This window comes from Pygoscelis adeliae, unplaced genomic scaffold (genome assembly GCF_000699105.1).
Source record: "Pygoscelis adeliae isolate BGI_AS28 unplaced genomic scaffold, ASM69910v1 Scaffold482, whole genome shotgun sequence".
In the NCBI taxonomy this organism is placed as follows: domain Eukaryota; kingdom Metazoa; phylum Chordata; class Aves; order Sphenisciformes; family Spheniscidae; genus Pygoscelis; species Pygoscelis adeliae.
Window position 1 is genome coordinate 735,783 of NW_008824192.1, and position 18,080 is coordinate 753,862.

Consider the following 18,080-nt stretch of genomic DNA (forward strand, 5'->3'; position numbering starts at 1 on the left):
ACTACAGGGCCTACCACGTCCCAGAGAAATGAGCCATAAGCAACTAGAGACAGGAAAAAGACTTAGTAAATACAAAGTGAAAGAAAAAAAAAAACCAACACGTGCACGGAGAAGGAAAGCGCAGCATGCAAACCCCAAATGCCGTCACCAAGGTACCCCCAACGACTGACGAGTCTCAGTGATTCTAAAATTCAGAAAACAACCTGCCATCACCATCAGTAGCAGGCATCGCAAGATTGTAAGAGCTTATCCAGGCAAAGCAAAGTTCAGAAGTTGTTTTAGCTGCCACCACAAGCAAGAATAAGATGTATCAGAAGAACATGTAATTTCAGACTGGTTAGTTATCATGGAAGTCTCATACTACTGAATAAAAACAGTAATAAAAATACTCTTCAGAGTTTAAAGGGAATACAGTCAACTTAAAACATACAGAAAAAGAAAATTGGCTAAACTAACACAAAACATTCAAGATATTCTTATTTGTACTTTATATCATTTTATGCAAGTCAAATTGTCAAACTTAAAGTCAACTTTCCTACTTATTTGTATGAATCGTTCCCATTACAAAAGCTGTAAAAAAATTAATATACATGTTTAACAGAAATTGATCTTGGCATAAGACAGATACAATAACAACAAAAAGAAAGCCTCTAGCTATGCCTCACATTAAAAGCCCAAAGGACTCCGATTTTCATTACTGCCATTTTTTTGTCTCTGACTAGTCTTTCCCACAACCTTGCTCCCCTTCTCCACCTCCTGGCAGAGATTTTACCAATATGAGAAATCCATCTTTCATCCAAATATTTCCACCCATAGATTACAATAGGAACAATTCAATTAGCTTACATTCAGTTTTAAGTTAGGAATATTGTAACAATCCTGCAGAGCTAAGCTCATATTAATCACAGGCTTTTTTTCTAAGGGTATCTACAATTCTTGCTTTAAGTCAATGACAGCCATGTTCAGAATCTCTACAGATGACGTCCTTCAGAACATAAAACTAAATTCAGCATTAGTTTATCAGTGGCATAATCATCATAGACAGCACTGAAGATCGTCATCTCAGAATACAACTTTATTACTTACCAGATTAAATTAACCGTACAGCCTGCCTGTACTGAAGCCCCTTACAAGTAATATAGGCATCTCCAGGCAGTACAAAGAAACGCCTGATGGACTGTAAATAACATCACACCATTTCTGCTAAATCCTTGGTGAAAGGGACCAATATTTCAAACAAGAGAACCATCTGAACGGGAGGACGTTCATCCTGAGAAGGCATTACCTATTCTGTCACTATCTATTTCATTTTGGAAACGTGAAGCTATATAGTTGAGAAAATTAATGTCTTGAGACCAAAAAGCAAGAATGTAAAATTTTCAGTTGTCAAACAGCAGTAGTTTCCAGCTTCCTGAACACACAGAATATATAGTCACATTGCCTCCAACTGCAAAGTGAATTCCCTAGAACTGCAGTGGATTTGGATATACTATATCCTTGGCTACTAGAAGCATGGTGAATGTACCTTGAATTAAGCATGTTAAAATTAATGGCAAAGTCAGTAAGTCAGCAATTGCATAGTGACGCTGCAGGAGGAATACAGGCCTCAGCCAATCTGTGGGTACAAAGAGATTATTAAGAGCCCAGAAGTACCCAACAAGACCTACATCTGGAAAATTCCTAAAACTTTCTCCAAAAAATCATGCATATATAAAGATTTCAAAGAGCCTTCCAAGACAGGAAGAAGCTAGAACCCAGTGTTATCTTACTTCTGCTTGCTGTCTTTAGATGTCAGCAAAACTGGAGTGGAAGCTGACAGCTCGGTGCCTTTCTAGATCCTTGGATAAGTGTTACACGCACAAACAAGATTCATAACCACAAACCCTGCTCCTCTTACAGTTCTAACCTCACGATCAGACAGCATATATGTTACTTAAAGTGGGGAACCACACACACAAACTGTAAGAACTATAGTACTACAAAGTTTTATCTACAACGGGAAAGGATTGGGCCTTATTTTTCTTAAAATCTAACTAATTTAGAACAGAAAAAGCATTTAATGCAAAAGTGTTACTACCATTTGCAAAAGAAATTTAAGGTAAAGAATCACAAGCATCTGCTAGGAGATAAAAATTAGTGAAGTATCTTAATATGACAGAGCAAACAATTTAGATCCTAAAAGTAAACTTTATTTTGCATTGCGGATATTATTGGCTATAATTCACCACTAAGAACGCAGTTGGAGAAAAACCTCACATGCTTGTTAAGATAACTGTTTTGTTCAATTCATAAAGAACACATTGTGAAGCATTTCTTACATATTGCAAATCCTATCAGCAAATATCTTATGTGCAAGTATCAAGATTTTTAAAATCTAAAGTGTTACTAGGGTTAAACAGTGGCAACAGCTTAAAGACTTTTGCTGTGTTTGAATCAACAACTCTTGATTTCTCATTTTTTCTTGACAGAAAGAAATAGAATCTGCCCAAACCAAATTATACGTGCTAAATCAGCCAACAGAAATATGGCAACTTTCTTCCAGCTTCTAAGCCACTTTCATGTTAGTTCTGCTTCTGTCCCTGACAACAGAAAAATACAGCAGAGGTGACTAGACAGTAAAGTATAGCAAGTTCAAGAAACGTGGAGAGAGATTATGAGATAGACACAGGCAGAAAGAGAGAAAAAAGGGTAAAGTTAAAGCACGTTGAAAAGGGAGATGAAACTGTCAAAACTGGAATGAAAGCCTTCCCCCTGCCAAAGGGTTTTACAATCTAGATGCTTTCCAGAAGTAACGCAGTACACGGAAGGACAGCACTTCCAGCACTAGTTTTCTTTTAATCAAATGCTAACGTATTAGAATTAACAGATATAAACCGTAATAAATTAATAAAAACTATTAAAATAAACAAACTGTGGTTGAAAGAATAAACTTTGGTAACAGGTGGGCAATGTAATTTTCTCTGGCAAACAAAGTCCAATTTCCAGGCAATGAAAAATCTTGCCAGTAGTAAATTACTCCTATACGTTGTGTGGCTGAACAAACAAAAGTTGCAAGTGTAACAATTTGCATCAAGTCTCAGTTCTAATTTCCTGGGGAAAATCATGACCAACTCACAAAGTGCGCTCTCATAAGTTTGCCGAAGCGTCCTACCCAGCCCACTTTGGTGCAGCAAAAAAATAGTTTTGGAAAGATGTTATTCACATCTTGATGTGAACTTTATCACATCAATACAAGCGTACAGTAAAAGAAGGCTCACGATCTGTTTACGCTCAAGCATGGAAGCAGAACCTAAACATTTCAGAGCAATTTGGAACGAGATCCTTGGCACTAAAGGATCTGCAAACCCACTGCTTTCACAGCATACCGCCAGGATACAGAAGAGAGGCCAGAAGGGATGCTTCACATTTGCTAGAAACCTGAAGCGTGAGAGGATTCTTAGCAGACAGCCTACTCCATGCAGTTATTTTCTACAAACTCAAAGAGCAATGAATTTAAATAAACTTAAAGGAAAGTAACTCCCAGAAACAAACAACATGTGAATAATTCTAGTGATGCTAATAGACAATAAAGAAGAATAGATTTGCCTTCTTGCACACCGTGATTGTTTCATGTGCAGCAAAATCAAGAACTCACCTCATCGTACTGTGAGTAAAAGAAGCCATTAATTTAAAAACAAACAAAAACTCACAACCAAACCCAGAACTTCTTTTCTTGTGAAGCACGTGAGAGTGAAGATCTCTAATTTCCATTTCAAAAAATACATTACTTTTAAAGGATACGGTCTGTACCAGGGAACAACGTTCTTCCAGTCAACAGTTCAGCCATAATGCATCCCACTGACCAAATATCAACTGAACAAAATAAAATAAAAAACAAAACAACGTAATGCAGAAAAATAAAGTCTCAGTAGAATCACCCTATCCAACAAGTACAAACAACTTTATCCTTAAATAGTCTTATGGCATTGAAACAATCTGAGATACGTTGCAAGCTAACCGATACTGTTCAGTAACTACGTCGTCTAAGACTTGTCCAAATAACAGAATACTAGATCAGGCAAATTCTCCTTCCAGAGTATAACATGCATTGAATACCAAAGAGCTGGGGAGGAGCCTACACAATCAAAGAGGAAGAAACCTGTTCAAGACAACTCTGAGGAATGAATTTGCAAATGGCCTTACATAAATTCTACCCAAACCACTGCCAACTATTATACTACAGATACAAGACAAGTCCGTATACATGCAAGAGGAAAAGAGAAAAGAAGAAAAAGTAATGAAGTATGAAATCAGAGTAGCACATTATTTTCTTTGATCCATATGCTCTCCTGTACAAGAACTATTCTCAGCACTTGCTTTTCTCTGCGCCTGATCTGGAAGTATTGTAGGGAAGCACAGTGTGTTGCTGAGAAGATACTGGAAACTGTGAGGAAGATATAACTGTGAAGAAGTGGCTACGAAGAGAGGAATGGAAGGGAGATTTATATACTGTTTAGCATTTCTTCACACCATAACTCCAGACATTTTTCAGCGTATTCCCAGCAGCTTCCTAGAAACACACCTTCTCCTCATCCAGATACATTCCATTCGCTTACTTCAAAAACCACTGTGCTAGGAAAAATAAGGGATAAGTGCTGACAATATTTTGCCGATTGCAATTTCAAAGGTTCAAGTTTAAAGAAGTCTTGTGAATGCTATCACAATGATTCTTAACTTACATCTGATAGACTGTGGTTCAAATACTAATTCTATGCCTTCCTTCTTTCAGTCGCCCTTACTGAAGCATAATTACCACGGCTGCCAACTTACACGATCAAATGGAAAGGAGCACGGACAGAGGACAAACCTCTTTTTTTTTTTCCAAAATTCAAGAACTGAAAAGCCTTGTGTTAGTTAAATGCACTACCTGTCTGGTTGTAATGCATCCAGTTCAGCATGATCTCGGGAGCCCTGTACCACCGGGTAGCCACATACCCGGTCATCTCATCATCTGTGTGTCGGGCCAAGCCAAAATCCAGGATCTACAGAACAGAAGAGACATCCACTAACTACTGCAGTGGAACAATGCAAACTAGTTAGAGCGAGTAACTCGGCAGTTATTGGATTGGGTGGAGGAGAGGTGGTGCAACTGCAAAAGCAGATTATGAAACTAAATTTCACAACCTGTTAAAAGACACTAGCCTAGAACAGAGTAGGACTCAATCAGAATTACGTCTGGATATTTTCTCTCTGAAACAACTAAACCCAAACTAAAGCTGTTAACTCTTCACTTTCATGATGATTCATTAAAAACACATGAATGGATACAGAAAAAACATCCTTACAGCCCTTTACAGCTGGGAAGGACGTTATTACTTTGGGCCACAGAGGTATTTCCATAAGGAATTATTTTGTCCCTTTAATTCCAAGGGACATCCACAAGGCATTCACCCAAACCACAGTCAAACCAATCAGACTTTGTGACTACATTACCTTTAATTCACAGTCTTCGTTTACAGCTAGGTTACTAGGTTTTAAATCCTAAAAAATTAAACAACATCAGCATTAACAGTGGTATATATGTTGTTTCACAAGTCTAAAGTAGATAAAAATGTAGATGCAGATAGAAAATAGATTCTAACTCTCCATACTCGGGAAAATTATTTTATCTCAGAGTCAGCTCTCTCTTCTGTGGTCCTCAGAGTTGTCACATATAAGCAAAAATGTGTAAAGGCTTATTGCAACACCAGTGCTGTAGATGAATGTTTAACAAATAGAGAACCTACTTCACAAAGATACAAGTCAAACATGGGCAGGAACAGAAACTATGGATCTTGACAACCACTTCCCATGTTTAACCTTTTGACTGTTTGACCAAAATAATTCTTGGAAAATTTCTTCTTGTTTCTGTAGGTGCTACACTGTAAGATTCTGTGCTACATTTCTTAAAGACATCGGTTCAGTACAGGAAGCAATCTTAGGATAAATACTCACCCTGTGTATTATGTCAGCTGAATGGATGTACTGTAAGGCAAGATGACAAATTTTATATAACAGTCTAAGTAGCCCTCTTCTCATTTCTTCACTAGACAACACTGCCCTACCCCATCCCACACAATTCAAACGCTATAGGTCGTCTGCAGAAGGAACCGAGTGGGTGTCTATGGGTTTCAAGGAGGTAGGTGTTTCACTTTGTCTCTCCTTAGGAACACCCAGGAGCACTGCCACCACGCGTGGAACAACACAAGTAAACAAAACTGAAGAAATGGAAGATTCATAGTCAGAGCAGATTAGAGGGCAGCATACCTCATAATTTTCCAGACTCTGCCCATAGGAACATATAGAAATATCTTCTTAAATGATACATAGCTTTACCGATACAGAGCTCCAAAGAGGTACGAAGGGAAGGAACAATCATAATAGGTTATCCTATGATACGTTAGCAAAGTCACAGAAGCCCCGCTATGTACTCATATGAATCTCTGAGGACATGACATTCATCAACAACTTCCACCTCCCGTTGATGAGCTATCAACATTCAGGTAGGACAGGTGCAAGTACCTTCAGTCCCCGAAGAATTTGGTATATGAGGAACTGCACATGGTCATCGGTGAGTTTCTGGCATTTCACAATGTTGTTCAGATCTGCTCCCATGAGGTGTGTCACCAAGTACCTATGAACAAAAGGAAGCACACAGGCTATGAAGCAATCCCTTCAACAGCATTAGGATAAAAATTCCCTGTGAAGCTCCACTGGCTGACTGTCCCAAAGCGTGTTGCTGAATGAAATACAGTTCACGACACTTTAAATAACATAGCAGATTAGTACGCTGATTCCTAGAGCACTGGTCAATAAAACACAAGTGAACAAGTTTGAAAAGTCCAATAGTTTAGGATGTCCTAGTATCGTTTGTGTTGGAATTCAGAATTGTTTGAGAATGATGGCAGACAAATTAAGGTGGCAAATATTTCTATAATAATCTGGGAGATGTAAGGAAGGTACAGAAGATTTTTGTTGCAGTCTTCAGAGAAGTTACCTACACATCATTGAATTCTTCTAGTGACTTGGCAGGGGTGAACACATCCAACAAACCAATCACCTACAAAGAAAACAGTAAAGTGAAAAAGGGGTGAAATACATTCATAGTATAATATGATACAGTTAATAAGATCCTTTGTGGAATAGATGTTTCATTTCCAACTACATGAATCATTCAGATGTAGACAAATTAGTATTCATACAAGATCAGAAACAAACGTTCAATTCTTGTGTAAAAAAAATATTAAGGTTAAAAACATACAGCTGTCTTCACACCAGCCATCCACTTAAAGCATCGAACAGGAGCCATAACAAAAGGCAGGTGTAAACACTGGTTTAGAATACCTTATAAAAACAACCACCAGACAAAACTGTTTGCTTCCTGCTCAATGCTTAGTTATACTGTTGACCACATACTAAAATAAGAATTGGGAGACCGTATTTGTTTCACTTGCACTGAGTAATGGCTAGAAAAATTCAAGGATCTGTAACACAAGCAACGAATAATAATGACTACGGTAGAAAATAAGTCAGGAAAACAGTGCAATGCAATGAGGACCCAATTTTCACAGCTTCACACCGTCATTTGCATTTTCTGCCCAAAGAGCAGCTACTCCACCTTTCATTTTACAGCTGAGCTGTTCTAACAGTAGAGAGTAAAAGTATATGCATGTGTTACCTTGTGGAAAAGAATAACTATACCTTATTATCCCATAATTATCTTCTAGGTCATTTACAGCATTTAAAAAAATCCATCTGGTCGATAAAGATTGCTCTAATTTTCACTGGACTGTGCTTTTAAACCTTGTTTTCCTTCTCTTAATAGCAAATAAGATTTTGTTTTATGAATATATGAGATAAAGGGACAGGTTCTCTTCATCCACCTCCAAAAAAACTCCTCTTCCCTTTTTAAGTCAGCATCTCACTTGTCTCGGATACACTAACATCACGCACATTTCAGCCACTTCAGTAATGGTTCAAGCGTGCATATGAAACCAAGAGTTGGATTCCTGTGTTTTCCTCGCACCATCCTTTTTATCCTATTGTTTACACTTGTCAAGGATGTCAGAATCAATTGAGTTATCTCTAAGCAGAGAATTAAAGACAAAATCTTTGAGGAACCTACACTGTTTTTGGAAAAGAGAGCAAGTGGGTAGGAAATAAAAGCCTCTGTCTAATCTATATTATACATTATAGATTGCATTTTATTGAGGAAACTGAAGAGAACACTTTCCTGTCTCTCTTAATATACATCGCAGCAACTCCATTTCTAGACAGACATCTTCTTTAAACTCCAACATTCACATCCATCCTGTAAAATAATTCTCCTGCTTACAGTTTCTTTCTCTGGTGGACTCTTCCATGTCAGTTTTTACAGGAAAAAAAAAAATCAACATTATCCATGCAGTTTAGCATGGAAAGACAAAAACTGATTTTGCTAGACTTCAGATTTTTTTAGTTTATCATTTTTATCTTGCTACACTATAAAGCACAGTATCAAACTATCCACATCTTTCATCAAGTTTCACAAACACTTAAATACAGTTATTCTGCAGTGCATCTCTGACTCACTTCTAAGGAAGTGTGAACACCAGCAGATTCAGAACCCAACCCCTAACCTTTTGCTTTCCCCTCCCAGCATTCTAGGATGTCACAGAGCTTATTAATTTCTTCATATGACAACAAACCCATTTGCTCTCCCATCTGCTGTGTTGTGCTTTATGCAAGCTAACAAGGCCTCCTGGAGCTTGAAAGTACAATGCAGACACACTCGAGCGCTCTGCAGGTCCATTTATTTGCTCAAGATCATCGTGACCGGACTAGACACAGGATATAGAAAACCATCCCATGCTCAAGCACCTTAAACCGCCATAGCTACCAGATTTGCTGGTGTGTTCTCTGCCACGTAAAGCCAAGTCTTCTCCTTCTGAACTGAGATCTGAATAGTCAACACACCAGCACTAACAAGCCTGCCTGAACTGGCTCTGAACATCTCTGCATCTGCAGGATTTTTAAACCACAACCTAGATAAACTTCCCACAGATAGATGATGGTACGATGAACTGATAATAAGTATTTCTATATATAAACAACTTAACTTCCTTTTATCCCTTACTCTCAAAGCTATGTAGGCTCTTTGCAATACTAATCCAAAAATATTAATGAATGCCAGACATAGAACTGTTGTAGCACTGGTCACAATCTAATTTTCATTGCTTAACCTTATTAGCTTAGACAAAATGGATTGATATGCTGAATTTTTTTTTTTGGTAACAGATATTCAAAGCTTTCCTGTTCGGAGAATATCTCAGCTATGAGAAAAGATCCATAAAAAACTCCAGGCGATGTATATTAAGCAGGATCAAATGCTACCTCTACTGTTGAGGCAATGGTATCGTACAGAGGCACTGAGGAAGTACTGTTGACAATAGTACATATATGCATCAAAAGTTCCAATTATGTTAGCCACACTAAAAACACCAAGAGGATTTAAGGGATACCAGCTGCTGACTGCAGTGGTTACGAGCCACAACACAAAACCACCACTGCCACAACAGAAGACGTCCTGAACAGACCTTCCAAGGAGAACCTTCCAACGAAATTAGACTTGTTTGGCTTTTTGTGCTAGATAAAGGCCCTAGATTGGCTCAGCCCACTTCCAAAACAGTATTTCCCTTCTGCTAAGTTGCAGTTTGCTTGGACCAAAAAAAAAAAAACCAAAACAAAACACACACAAAAATCAAGAGCCTTCCTTTCCTCTTGACATTTTGACAGCTCTACTGAGGGCAGGTTATGAGACTTTTTGCTCCATTGCACATAATATTTGCTCCAAACAGCATGCAATATGAAGATGTTGGTGTGTTAATGCCACAAACACACAGAACTGTTCAACTGACTGTTTTCTATACCAAATGGCTATATTGAAAAATGGTTAGACAGTACACAGCATGGTTCAACATACCATTTGTCACATCCTACTTTGTTTCCCTGTTGATGATTTAAGTGGATGGCTTGTATGAAAAGCCATCTAATTCTCCACACCCCCCCTTTTTTCCTCCCTATTTTATCTACAGGAATCTAGTGAACATCCACACCCTTCTGACATAGGCAAGCCAAAACAAACAAATATGAAAAACCCTCCAGAAGACACTAAAAAAAAAACACATTTAAGATTTTCCTTTTTAAAAATAAATTCTTAACATAACAAAAATTACAGCTTACTACAGCAAGTGAGCAGGAAAATGTAAGTGACATCACCTGTCTTAAGACAGCATGAACCTACTCAGCTGTAATTTCCAGATTATTCGAGGAAATATTAAGACTTTTTAATACAAAATTGGTTATGTCATTTTGGGGTTTTGTTTTTTTTTTTTTAATCTGCATGCTTTTCTACTACCATACTCCCTTGCACTACTGCAAGCTTTGTATTTGTATTAGAAAAATGTATGCAACAAGACCCTTAAATGCAATCGTGCTGGGTGCTCACTGGATAGTCCAGCTTTAGACCAACTTTTCATACCATCTCCTTCAACTTACATTTTCATGTTTCATGTGCTTAAGTAGCCGCAGCTCTCGGTAGGTCCTTTTGGCATGGATGATAGACTGAAATGGTCGGGACAGCTTCTTTACAGCCACACGCAACCCAGTTTTTGTGTCAAAGGCAGAACTACAATAAAGAGTAATCAAATTATCAAAATGAATTATTTAAAAACACCTTCAAATCCACACTTAGCAACTCCAGACAGCAACTATCTGGACACTGAGTCACAGTCAACCCCATTTCTCCATTTCTGCAATGAAAATAATTTCTAGCCATGCTGGTCCACAACCTGCATCCCCACCCAAAATCCCCACGTATTTACACAACTACTGACTTCTACAGAAAATGTTTACAAGATGAGTCTTGTTCACACAGTAAAGGGAAACTTTGTAGGAAAAAAGAAGTGTTTATGATTTTTTTATCTAAAAACAGTTGTGCTCTTAAACATAAATACGGCAATAAACCTCTGCAGAGAGGAAGAGTATTTGTAAATATTATCTGTATTCCTAAACATATTTTCACACACCACACTTCATCACAAAACACTATGCTCAAGCTACTATCTTTTATGGTTTAAGTCCATACAAAAATCCAAGGCCCGAGCCTAATAAAAACAACTATGATTGTTGTTAATCACAATTGAAGCTGAAATCTTGATAAATCACATCTAATCCTAAACTCCTGTTATACAAAAATGCATGTGAATAAATGATATTTAGCTATACATTACTAAAACTTGTCCCTTTAGCAGAAACTTATACATAAAACCTGTACATACAAATAATGTTTCTTCTTAGAACCCATGAAGACTAATTCCATCCTATTTGGTAACTTCATATATATAGAGAGTTGATATTTTGTAATGTAAAATCATCTTTTGAAGTAAATCCTATTTACAACCTGTTTATTTATAATATTAAGAAGCAAAAGCCTGATACTCTTGAAACAACCAAAAATTTAACACATGAAGAATTATGTTAAATTTCTGATACACTGCATAAAATCTTCCAGAGTTTAGGGCTTATATGTGAGGAACTAAAGAAATGTAGGTATTTAGCTATGAACTAAGTTACTCCTCTTTCTTCTCTTCTTTGATGTTCTTATCTAGAAGAGCTCTGGTTTGTCAAAAAGGAAGGAAGAAGAGAAAGAGAGGATGCGAAATCAAGGTTACACTCGATTCAAGATAACAAACAAGGGGAAAGCATGGAATGGAGAAAGTCAGAGAAGGACAATATTTGTTTATTTTCCTGCTGCATTTTGATTCAGGGTGAACTCCTGATTCCATTTAAAAGTGAGTATGCACCAATTCTTGATAAGCATCAAGTGAAAAGGAAAGCTGGACATTTATATATGTAAAGTGTGAAGCAGCTTAACTAACAGAAAGTTCAAAAGCAGTCACAAAAGTAGTCCTAGAACAAAACCACAACGGCATATACAACCCTTACACCCTTCCCCACCAAAGAAGCTAGCTGAAATAAATGTAGCTGTCATTTATTTTTAAAGCAACTAACTGGAATTAACTTGCAAAAAGACTCCTTATCTCAAAGTTGTTCAGTTTCCGAGGAACTTGTTATATGAGGTTTATGAGAAATAGAAAGCAAAACACAAGCTTGTTTCTATGAACAGCAATCCTTCCCTTAGGTCCTGCAAGAGAATGCAAAAACCCACTGCACACGATGGAAGAAGAGTTATCTCCTCCTCTGTAAAGGGGTGTCGTGGTTTAACCTGCATACACACAGTGGAGAGAGCTCTCTGGAAAAAATACCAAGGTACAGCTAGGTAGAAGATCACAGGAGCACCAAGCTGTCATAGTTGAATTACTCAAGCTACAGCATACTGTCTCAAAGAATGCCCGTTATCAACCACTTCCAGACATGAGTTATCCTTTACACCTCACCCAGCCTGGGCAGACAAAAGCAGCCATTAAGCATTCATTTTTTAATCTTGATTTCAAATGATCTTCAGCAAGTCTTCACACATGACTAGAATATCAATATTTAAACTGCAACACTTCAGGAGACATAGAATTCTTTTTTTTTTTTTTTAAAGCTTCACATACACCATTTTGCAATATACAAACATACCTAATTCAGGCTGTAACTATATGACAATATTTTAATGATACTCAAGGTGTTTTCTAGGACTTAAAGCAAAAATAAGATTAGTCATCATAATTCAACACATGCTGTTGTGTATTAGTCATGAATCTTTACCAGCTTTTCGGGTACGAGAGGCAGCATATACCAGTATCTCTTTCATCTTGAAAAGAAGGGGATCCCCTGCATATTAACCATCTTCACAGCTACATAGTCAGATTTCTCTCTTGGTTTCCACAAGATTCTCTTTAGAGATTTCAGAGCCACCAGACATAACATAAGATATTTTAGACTCCAAATTCAATTTTACCTTCTTTTTAATGACATTTTTGGGGTCGTATCAAGTCTTGTTCCACTGTAGTAGATGTACAACCTCCAAGGAGAATTGCAATCAGCAGAACTGAGAAACTGTTTAACCAGCACAATGACATTGTGCACAAGCCCAGCAAAGAAAATTCTGTATTACTGCGCACTGGCAATCTAGAGTTACTCTTGAAGTCAGATGAATTCTAAGTTTGGTGATATTTGAGGCCTAAAGACTATTACCCTACAGATAAAGGCATGCCGAGTAATTTTCTGCCAATACAGATAACTGCCTAATGGTTTTCATGAGTGCAGAACACAGGACTACAGAACAGCTGTCATGTTGCAGAACGTTTTAAAGAACACTAAGCTGGCTTTCATCACAGACTTAAAACAGCTGCATTACACTGATCATATTTCAGCTAAAAAAGCCCAACTGAGAAAAAATTGCACGATCCACAGTTTTAAATCCCTTTTAAAACAAGATCAGCACAAATTCAGAATTTATCACAGCTTCCACGCTTTTTAACCTCTTACATAGTACTGCACTATGGCACACGAACTGCATCCAGCTCACCCTAAGTGAGCTAAAACTACAATTCTGAGCTAACCTGAATTGAATCCAGAACATAAGAGCTAGAATAAAACAATTGTTTTAGAGAACCTATCCACTGATTCAACTTCTATCTTCTTAGAAGTAACATTTGAAGTAGTCTGAGGAACTGAAGTACACACAAAATTACTTAAGAGTGCAATTTATTTAAACGTTAGTTAATCAGAATGTTAATTTTTGTGCAAGGACTATTTTGCTAAATAGTATGCTGCTCATCACTAGCACCTATGCAAATACCCAAGCTAACTGAATCTCTTTAGTGTTACCTTTGGAGTTAATTTATGCACCCCTGGTTATAGACAGAAAAAACACAGTTCTTAGTACCTGACAGTTTATCATTAACACCAGTCACTTCTGAGTTCAGTCTATACGTGCATTTCCATCAACGACCCTCCCAACACACTATAAAAAGTTGTAAATCTTACTTCTCCCCTGCTACGTCGGCTTCTGCTTCTAAGAAAGTGGCAATAAAAATCTCCCTATAGGACAGATGTGCTCACACTAATTTAATTTCTTAATATACAAAGTTCCCAGGAAGTTCAAACTACCTGCCTTCGCTTTCAGAGCTCTGCTCACGGCTTTTCTGTGCATGCCCTTCTCCTACTCGATCCCCCTTCCTCACACGTGTTCTGCTAATCCTACCTGTACGGCTGCTTCATCCCACTCACAGGTTTACAGTTCTCTTCATATCACTCCTCACGTATCTACCACACCTTACTGGAGAAGCAGGCACCTGTCCCTCCAAGCGCATAAATGCTTTGGAGGCACTTGCACACTTTGATAAGGGATTAGTAAGCCTAAAGACGCACATTGGTTAAAAAACAAAAAATCCACAGAGGAACTGTTACTACAAAGGTGATATTTAGGGTTGTTACTTCATTTCCTCTGGAGCCTAATGTTTTAAAATTTCTTAAATCCATAGTATTTCTCTGTTAGTTTAAGAAGAGGGGAATTACCACAGTATCTTCATAATACCCAGGAAATTCAGAGTCAGTATTGGTTCAACCGTGGGGCAAAATGGGAAGAAATCACAGGTTTTGAAAGGGCTATACGACCTGACAGTCTACAAACCAAAAAAAGCTAAAACATTCTTCTGCAAGATTCTGAGGAAGAGTAAGTCTTGGCTGTTCAATTCCTTTCCAAATTAAACAAGGCAATACAGATAGCCTGCAAAGCAATTAAACCAAACCCCTTCTTTTACAAAGGTATCAATACAACACACAAAGAACTGCTGCAAAAAATACAACAATGAAGTAAACTCCCAAGAGCATACCGAGTCTGCCTTCACAGCATTTTAGAAACCAATGGCAAAGATCGTTAAAACACCCCTTTGCTTAGCTTAGAGCTGACTGAACTAACGCCGTTTGCCGAGACTTCCCTCCAGCACATACACGATATGAAGCGATCCTCCAGCTAAACTGCGAGTCACCGATCCATCCCATCTCCCTCCATTCAGGAACTTCCCACTGCAAGATGCCGCATTACCTGGGCCCCTCTCCTCCTCATGTGAAGTGTTACAAGACTGATACTTCGGGAACCCACATGTGTTTTAGTGTAGGTTACAAAATCCTTTTCATGCAAAAGACTATGTTGTATGAATATACAAAACTGTTGTAAGAATAAATGAAATAGCATTTCACGCAACAGATGTCGCAGCAATTGTTACATGACTTAGTGATGAACAATCTGAGGATACGTACTGATGTTTCTCGAAGTTTTGGAACTGCATCCCTAACTTCCATCTCCACATACTTTCAGTTTTTAAGTATTTTTAACGTATTTTTTAAGTATTTTCAGTTTTTAACGGATCCTGAAAAATACCCAAGTTGGCTGTTTGAATGTCCTCCTTCCAACACCAACCACTGAAAACACTGGAATATTTGCTCTAAGTTTAAGCACTACCTTGGCTGCATTAAGCTGCCTGCAGAAAATGCCTCTCTCTCCATCCACTGACTACAAAATAAAGTCAGGTTCTTATATTAGGGTGTTCCGCGTCATACTCACATTAGACATTTAAAGCAGCCTACAGCAGACAGCTCCATAGTCTAAATGATTCATCTGCTGGCTTAATTCTTTCTTTTTTATTAATTTTCCCCCCACTTTCTAGAAATTCCTCCTTTTTAAATACCTCATTTTGACAACTAAATAAACAACAGAGCGTTTTATTACATTCTAATGTGATAGTGCAGTAGACATACACTGAGGTATATTCAACCATTCAGTTTAAGGGTGGTTAAAACCCCGCAATTTACTATCCCAACACAGAGATACACCAAATGCAAAGCCTCAGATGAAACTAGGTAACTTTTTACCGGGGAGAAAAATCTCTAAAGGGACAGAGAGCAGAACAAGTCATCGCAGGAGTATCCTAAATACTATGCATCACCATTTGCAGCTTAATAAAATTACATACATATGCAAGGTTTTTTTGTTTGTTTGTTTGTTTTTTTTAATTCTGACATACTTTCCATACCACTAGTCTTTCTGAACTGTAACTTCTCTGAAACATATTTTTAGAGGAACATACAGAAAACCATTAATATGGACTGCAAAAAGACTCATGTGCCACGTCCGAAATTGCTTCCAATACAAAATTGTTTCATCTGGTCTGAACACAGTTGCACAATCTTTGAAAGATTTGACACAGCAAAACAGGAAATTCGTGATGCAAACTCTTTAGTTATTGGTTGTGAAAACAAACTTTGGAAGCATTACCCGCACAATGGAGATTGTGGGGAGGGGGAAAACAAGAGGAATGGGCTAGACCGTGTAGGGTCAACCTGAAAAATACAATGGACAAGGCATTGAGCAAACTCATTTCCTATTACATTCGGGGAGTTATGTAACTCTGTGGCACTTACAGGAGTATTTATCAGCTATGGCAGCGAGGCCCTTCTTTCACCAGAACTAAACCCCTCTGTGTTAAAAAAAACCTCGGCAAGTACATTGGTTAATCTTGCTACTAGAATTGACCAGTCTTTGTCTTTTATGAAATATAAGCATTCGCATACTCGAGGCACAGCATTTTTAAGAAATGCATGTTATTTAAGCTGAACTTACCAACAATTTTGTAACAGCAGGTTAAGAACAGCTGAGAACTTTATTTCTTTAAAACTGCAGCACATGCAAAACAACTCCTTTTCTTTACTAGTAGAGCGCAGTATGCATCCCTCCTTATGATATAACATAAATGATATTCATGATATAAATTTTCACGTTATGTTAATGAAAAAATATGCATGCCTGCTCAAACACAGCAGCAGAGCAGCTGTGTAATCATTATGCACCCATATTTGAAAATTCTGATCACACTTTGACAGAGCCAAAGAACACAGAATAAAAACCAGAATGTTCGTGTGGAAGACATTTAATAAAAGGACACAGTAATCCGTGAACACTTTCATACAGCTCTGCTATATGACTGCTAAAGTCTGTGAAACCAATTCAAATACAACCTTCTATTTAAGATTAAACAATGTATACAGCCCAGTTAATTTACGTTTAATGATCCAACATACTTCAGCAGAGAAACTACAAATTAAGGAAGTATTGTATTTCGCACGTGTAGCCTGTCATATGTTTTGTTCCTATTAGGTAAGCATTAAAAACTAAACTCTTATCTTCAAGCTCTCCGTATTTCTGCAGGTCTCATACCAGGGCTTTACTCTCCCAGGCAGCGCATACCGCCGTAATTCTGTCATTCTACAGCAAAAAAAACAAGTTTTCCTGTGCTGATCTACTATTGCCAAGAAAATATCGATACTTGTACACCCACTGTTACAAGTCAGGGATGCAAAAACAGCCCTCAGCCTTCCCTCTGCCCTCCCTGCCTATCAACAGATTCCAGTTAAAAATATAATTGCTTCAAATATAATCTATCCTTCAGGTCCAGAAGGAAACTGGGACAAGAGCTGCCAGGCCCTCAGCTCTGCAAAGCCAGCTACGGGGGACTTGCCAGCCTCCATCCCTCTCCACCCCCCACCTACTAACTGCAAGAAGGCACAGTGAAATATGTCTATATGAGATCATTCGGGGAGGGGGGGGGGGGGGGGGGGGGGTTGGGACATGATTATCTTCCCCTGCAAAAATGTTTTAGTGCCACCTGCCATGTGGTGCAATCCCCGACGCATTCCAAACACAAGACTGCGGCTTCCCGGCAGTACCGCTCTTAAACCGGGAGGAAAAAGTGTTTCTCGCAGGAGACTGGTAAAAAGCTGGGGGAGAGGAACCCCTGGGGGACAAGCAAGCCCTGCTCTCCTCGCTTTGCTCCCCGCGGTGACCGCCCTGCACGCATCCCGCCGCGGGTGCCTACAAGCTGGGGCAGGTTTCCAGGCGGAGAGCCCGGGCAGGGGCCGACGGGGTGGGCAGCAAGCTGACGCGACCCCTCCTGCACACACACCCCCGTCCCCTCCCAGCACTCACCAGACGGAGCCGTAGGCCCCGGAGCCGACCGGGGAGAGGTTCTGGTAGCGCTCGGGCACCTCCCACACCGTCTTGTTCAGCTCCTGCC

General features: G+C 38.6%; 1 protein-coding gene across 1 annotated transcript in view; it reads right to left on the reverse strand.

The window, feature by feature from the left end:
• The window catches only part of MAPK14 (mitogen-activated protein kinase 14), a 29,163-nt gene that overhangs the window by 8,397 nt on the left and 2,686 nt on the right, over positions 1 to 18,080 (reverse strand). The window contains exons 2-9 of the mRNA XM_009334771.1: positions 17,993 to 18,075; positions 10,555 to 10,684; positions 7,020 to 7,078; positions 6,541 to 6,652; positions 5,974 to 6,003; positions 5,473 to 5,520; positions 4,907 to 5,021; positions 3,781 to 3,852 (exon numbers count right to left, since the gene is read on the reverse strand). Coding sequence (XP_009333046.1) covers positions 3,781 to 3,852; positions 4,907 to 5,021; positions 5,473 to 5,520; positions 5,974 to 6,003; positions 6,541 to 6,652; positions 7,020 to 7,078; positions 10,555 to 10,684; positions 17,993 to 18,075 — 649 coding nt within the window. The remainder of the gene's footprint in view (positions 1 to 3,780; positions 3,853 to 4,906; positions 5,022 to 5,472; positions 5,521 to 5,973; positions 6,004 to 6,540; positions 6,653 to 7,019; positions 7,079 to 10,554; positions 10,685 to 17,992; positions 18,076 to 18,080) is intronic.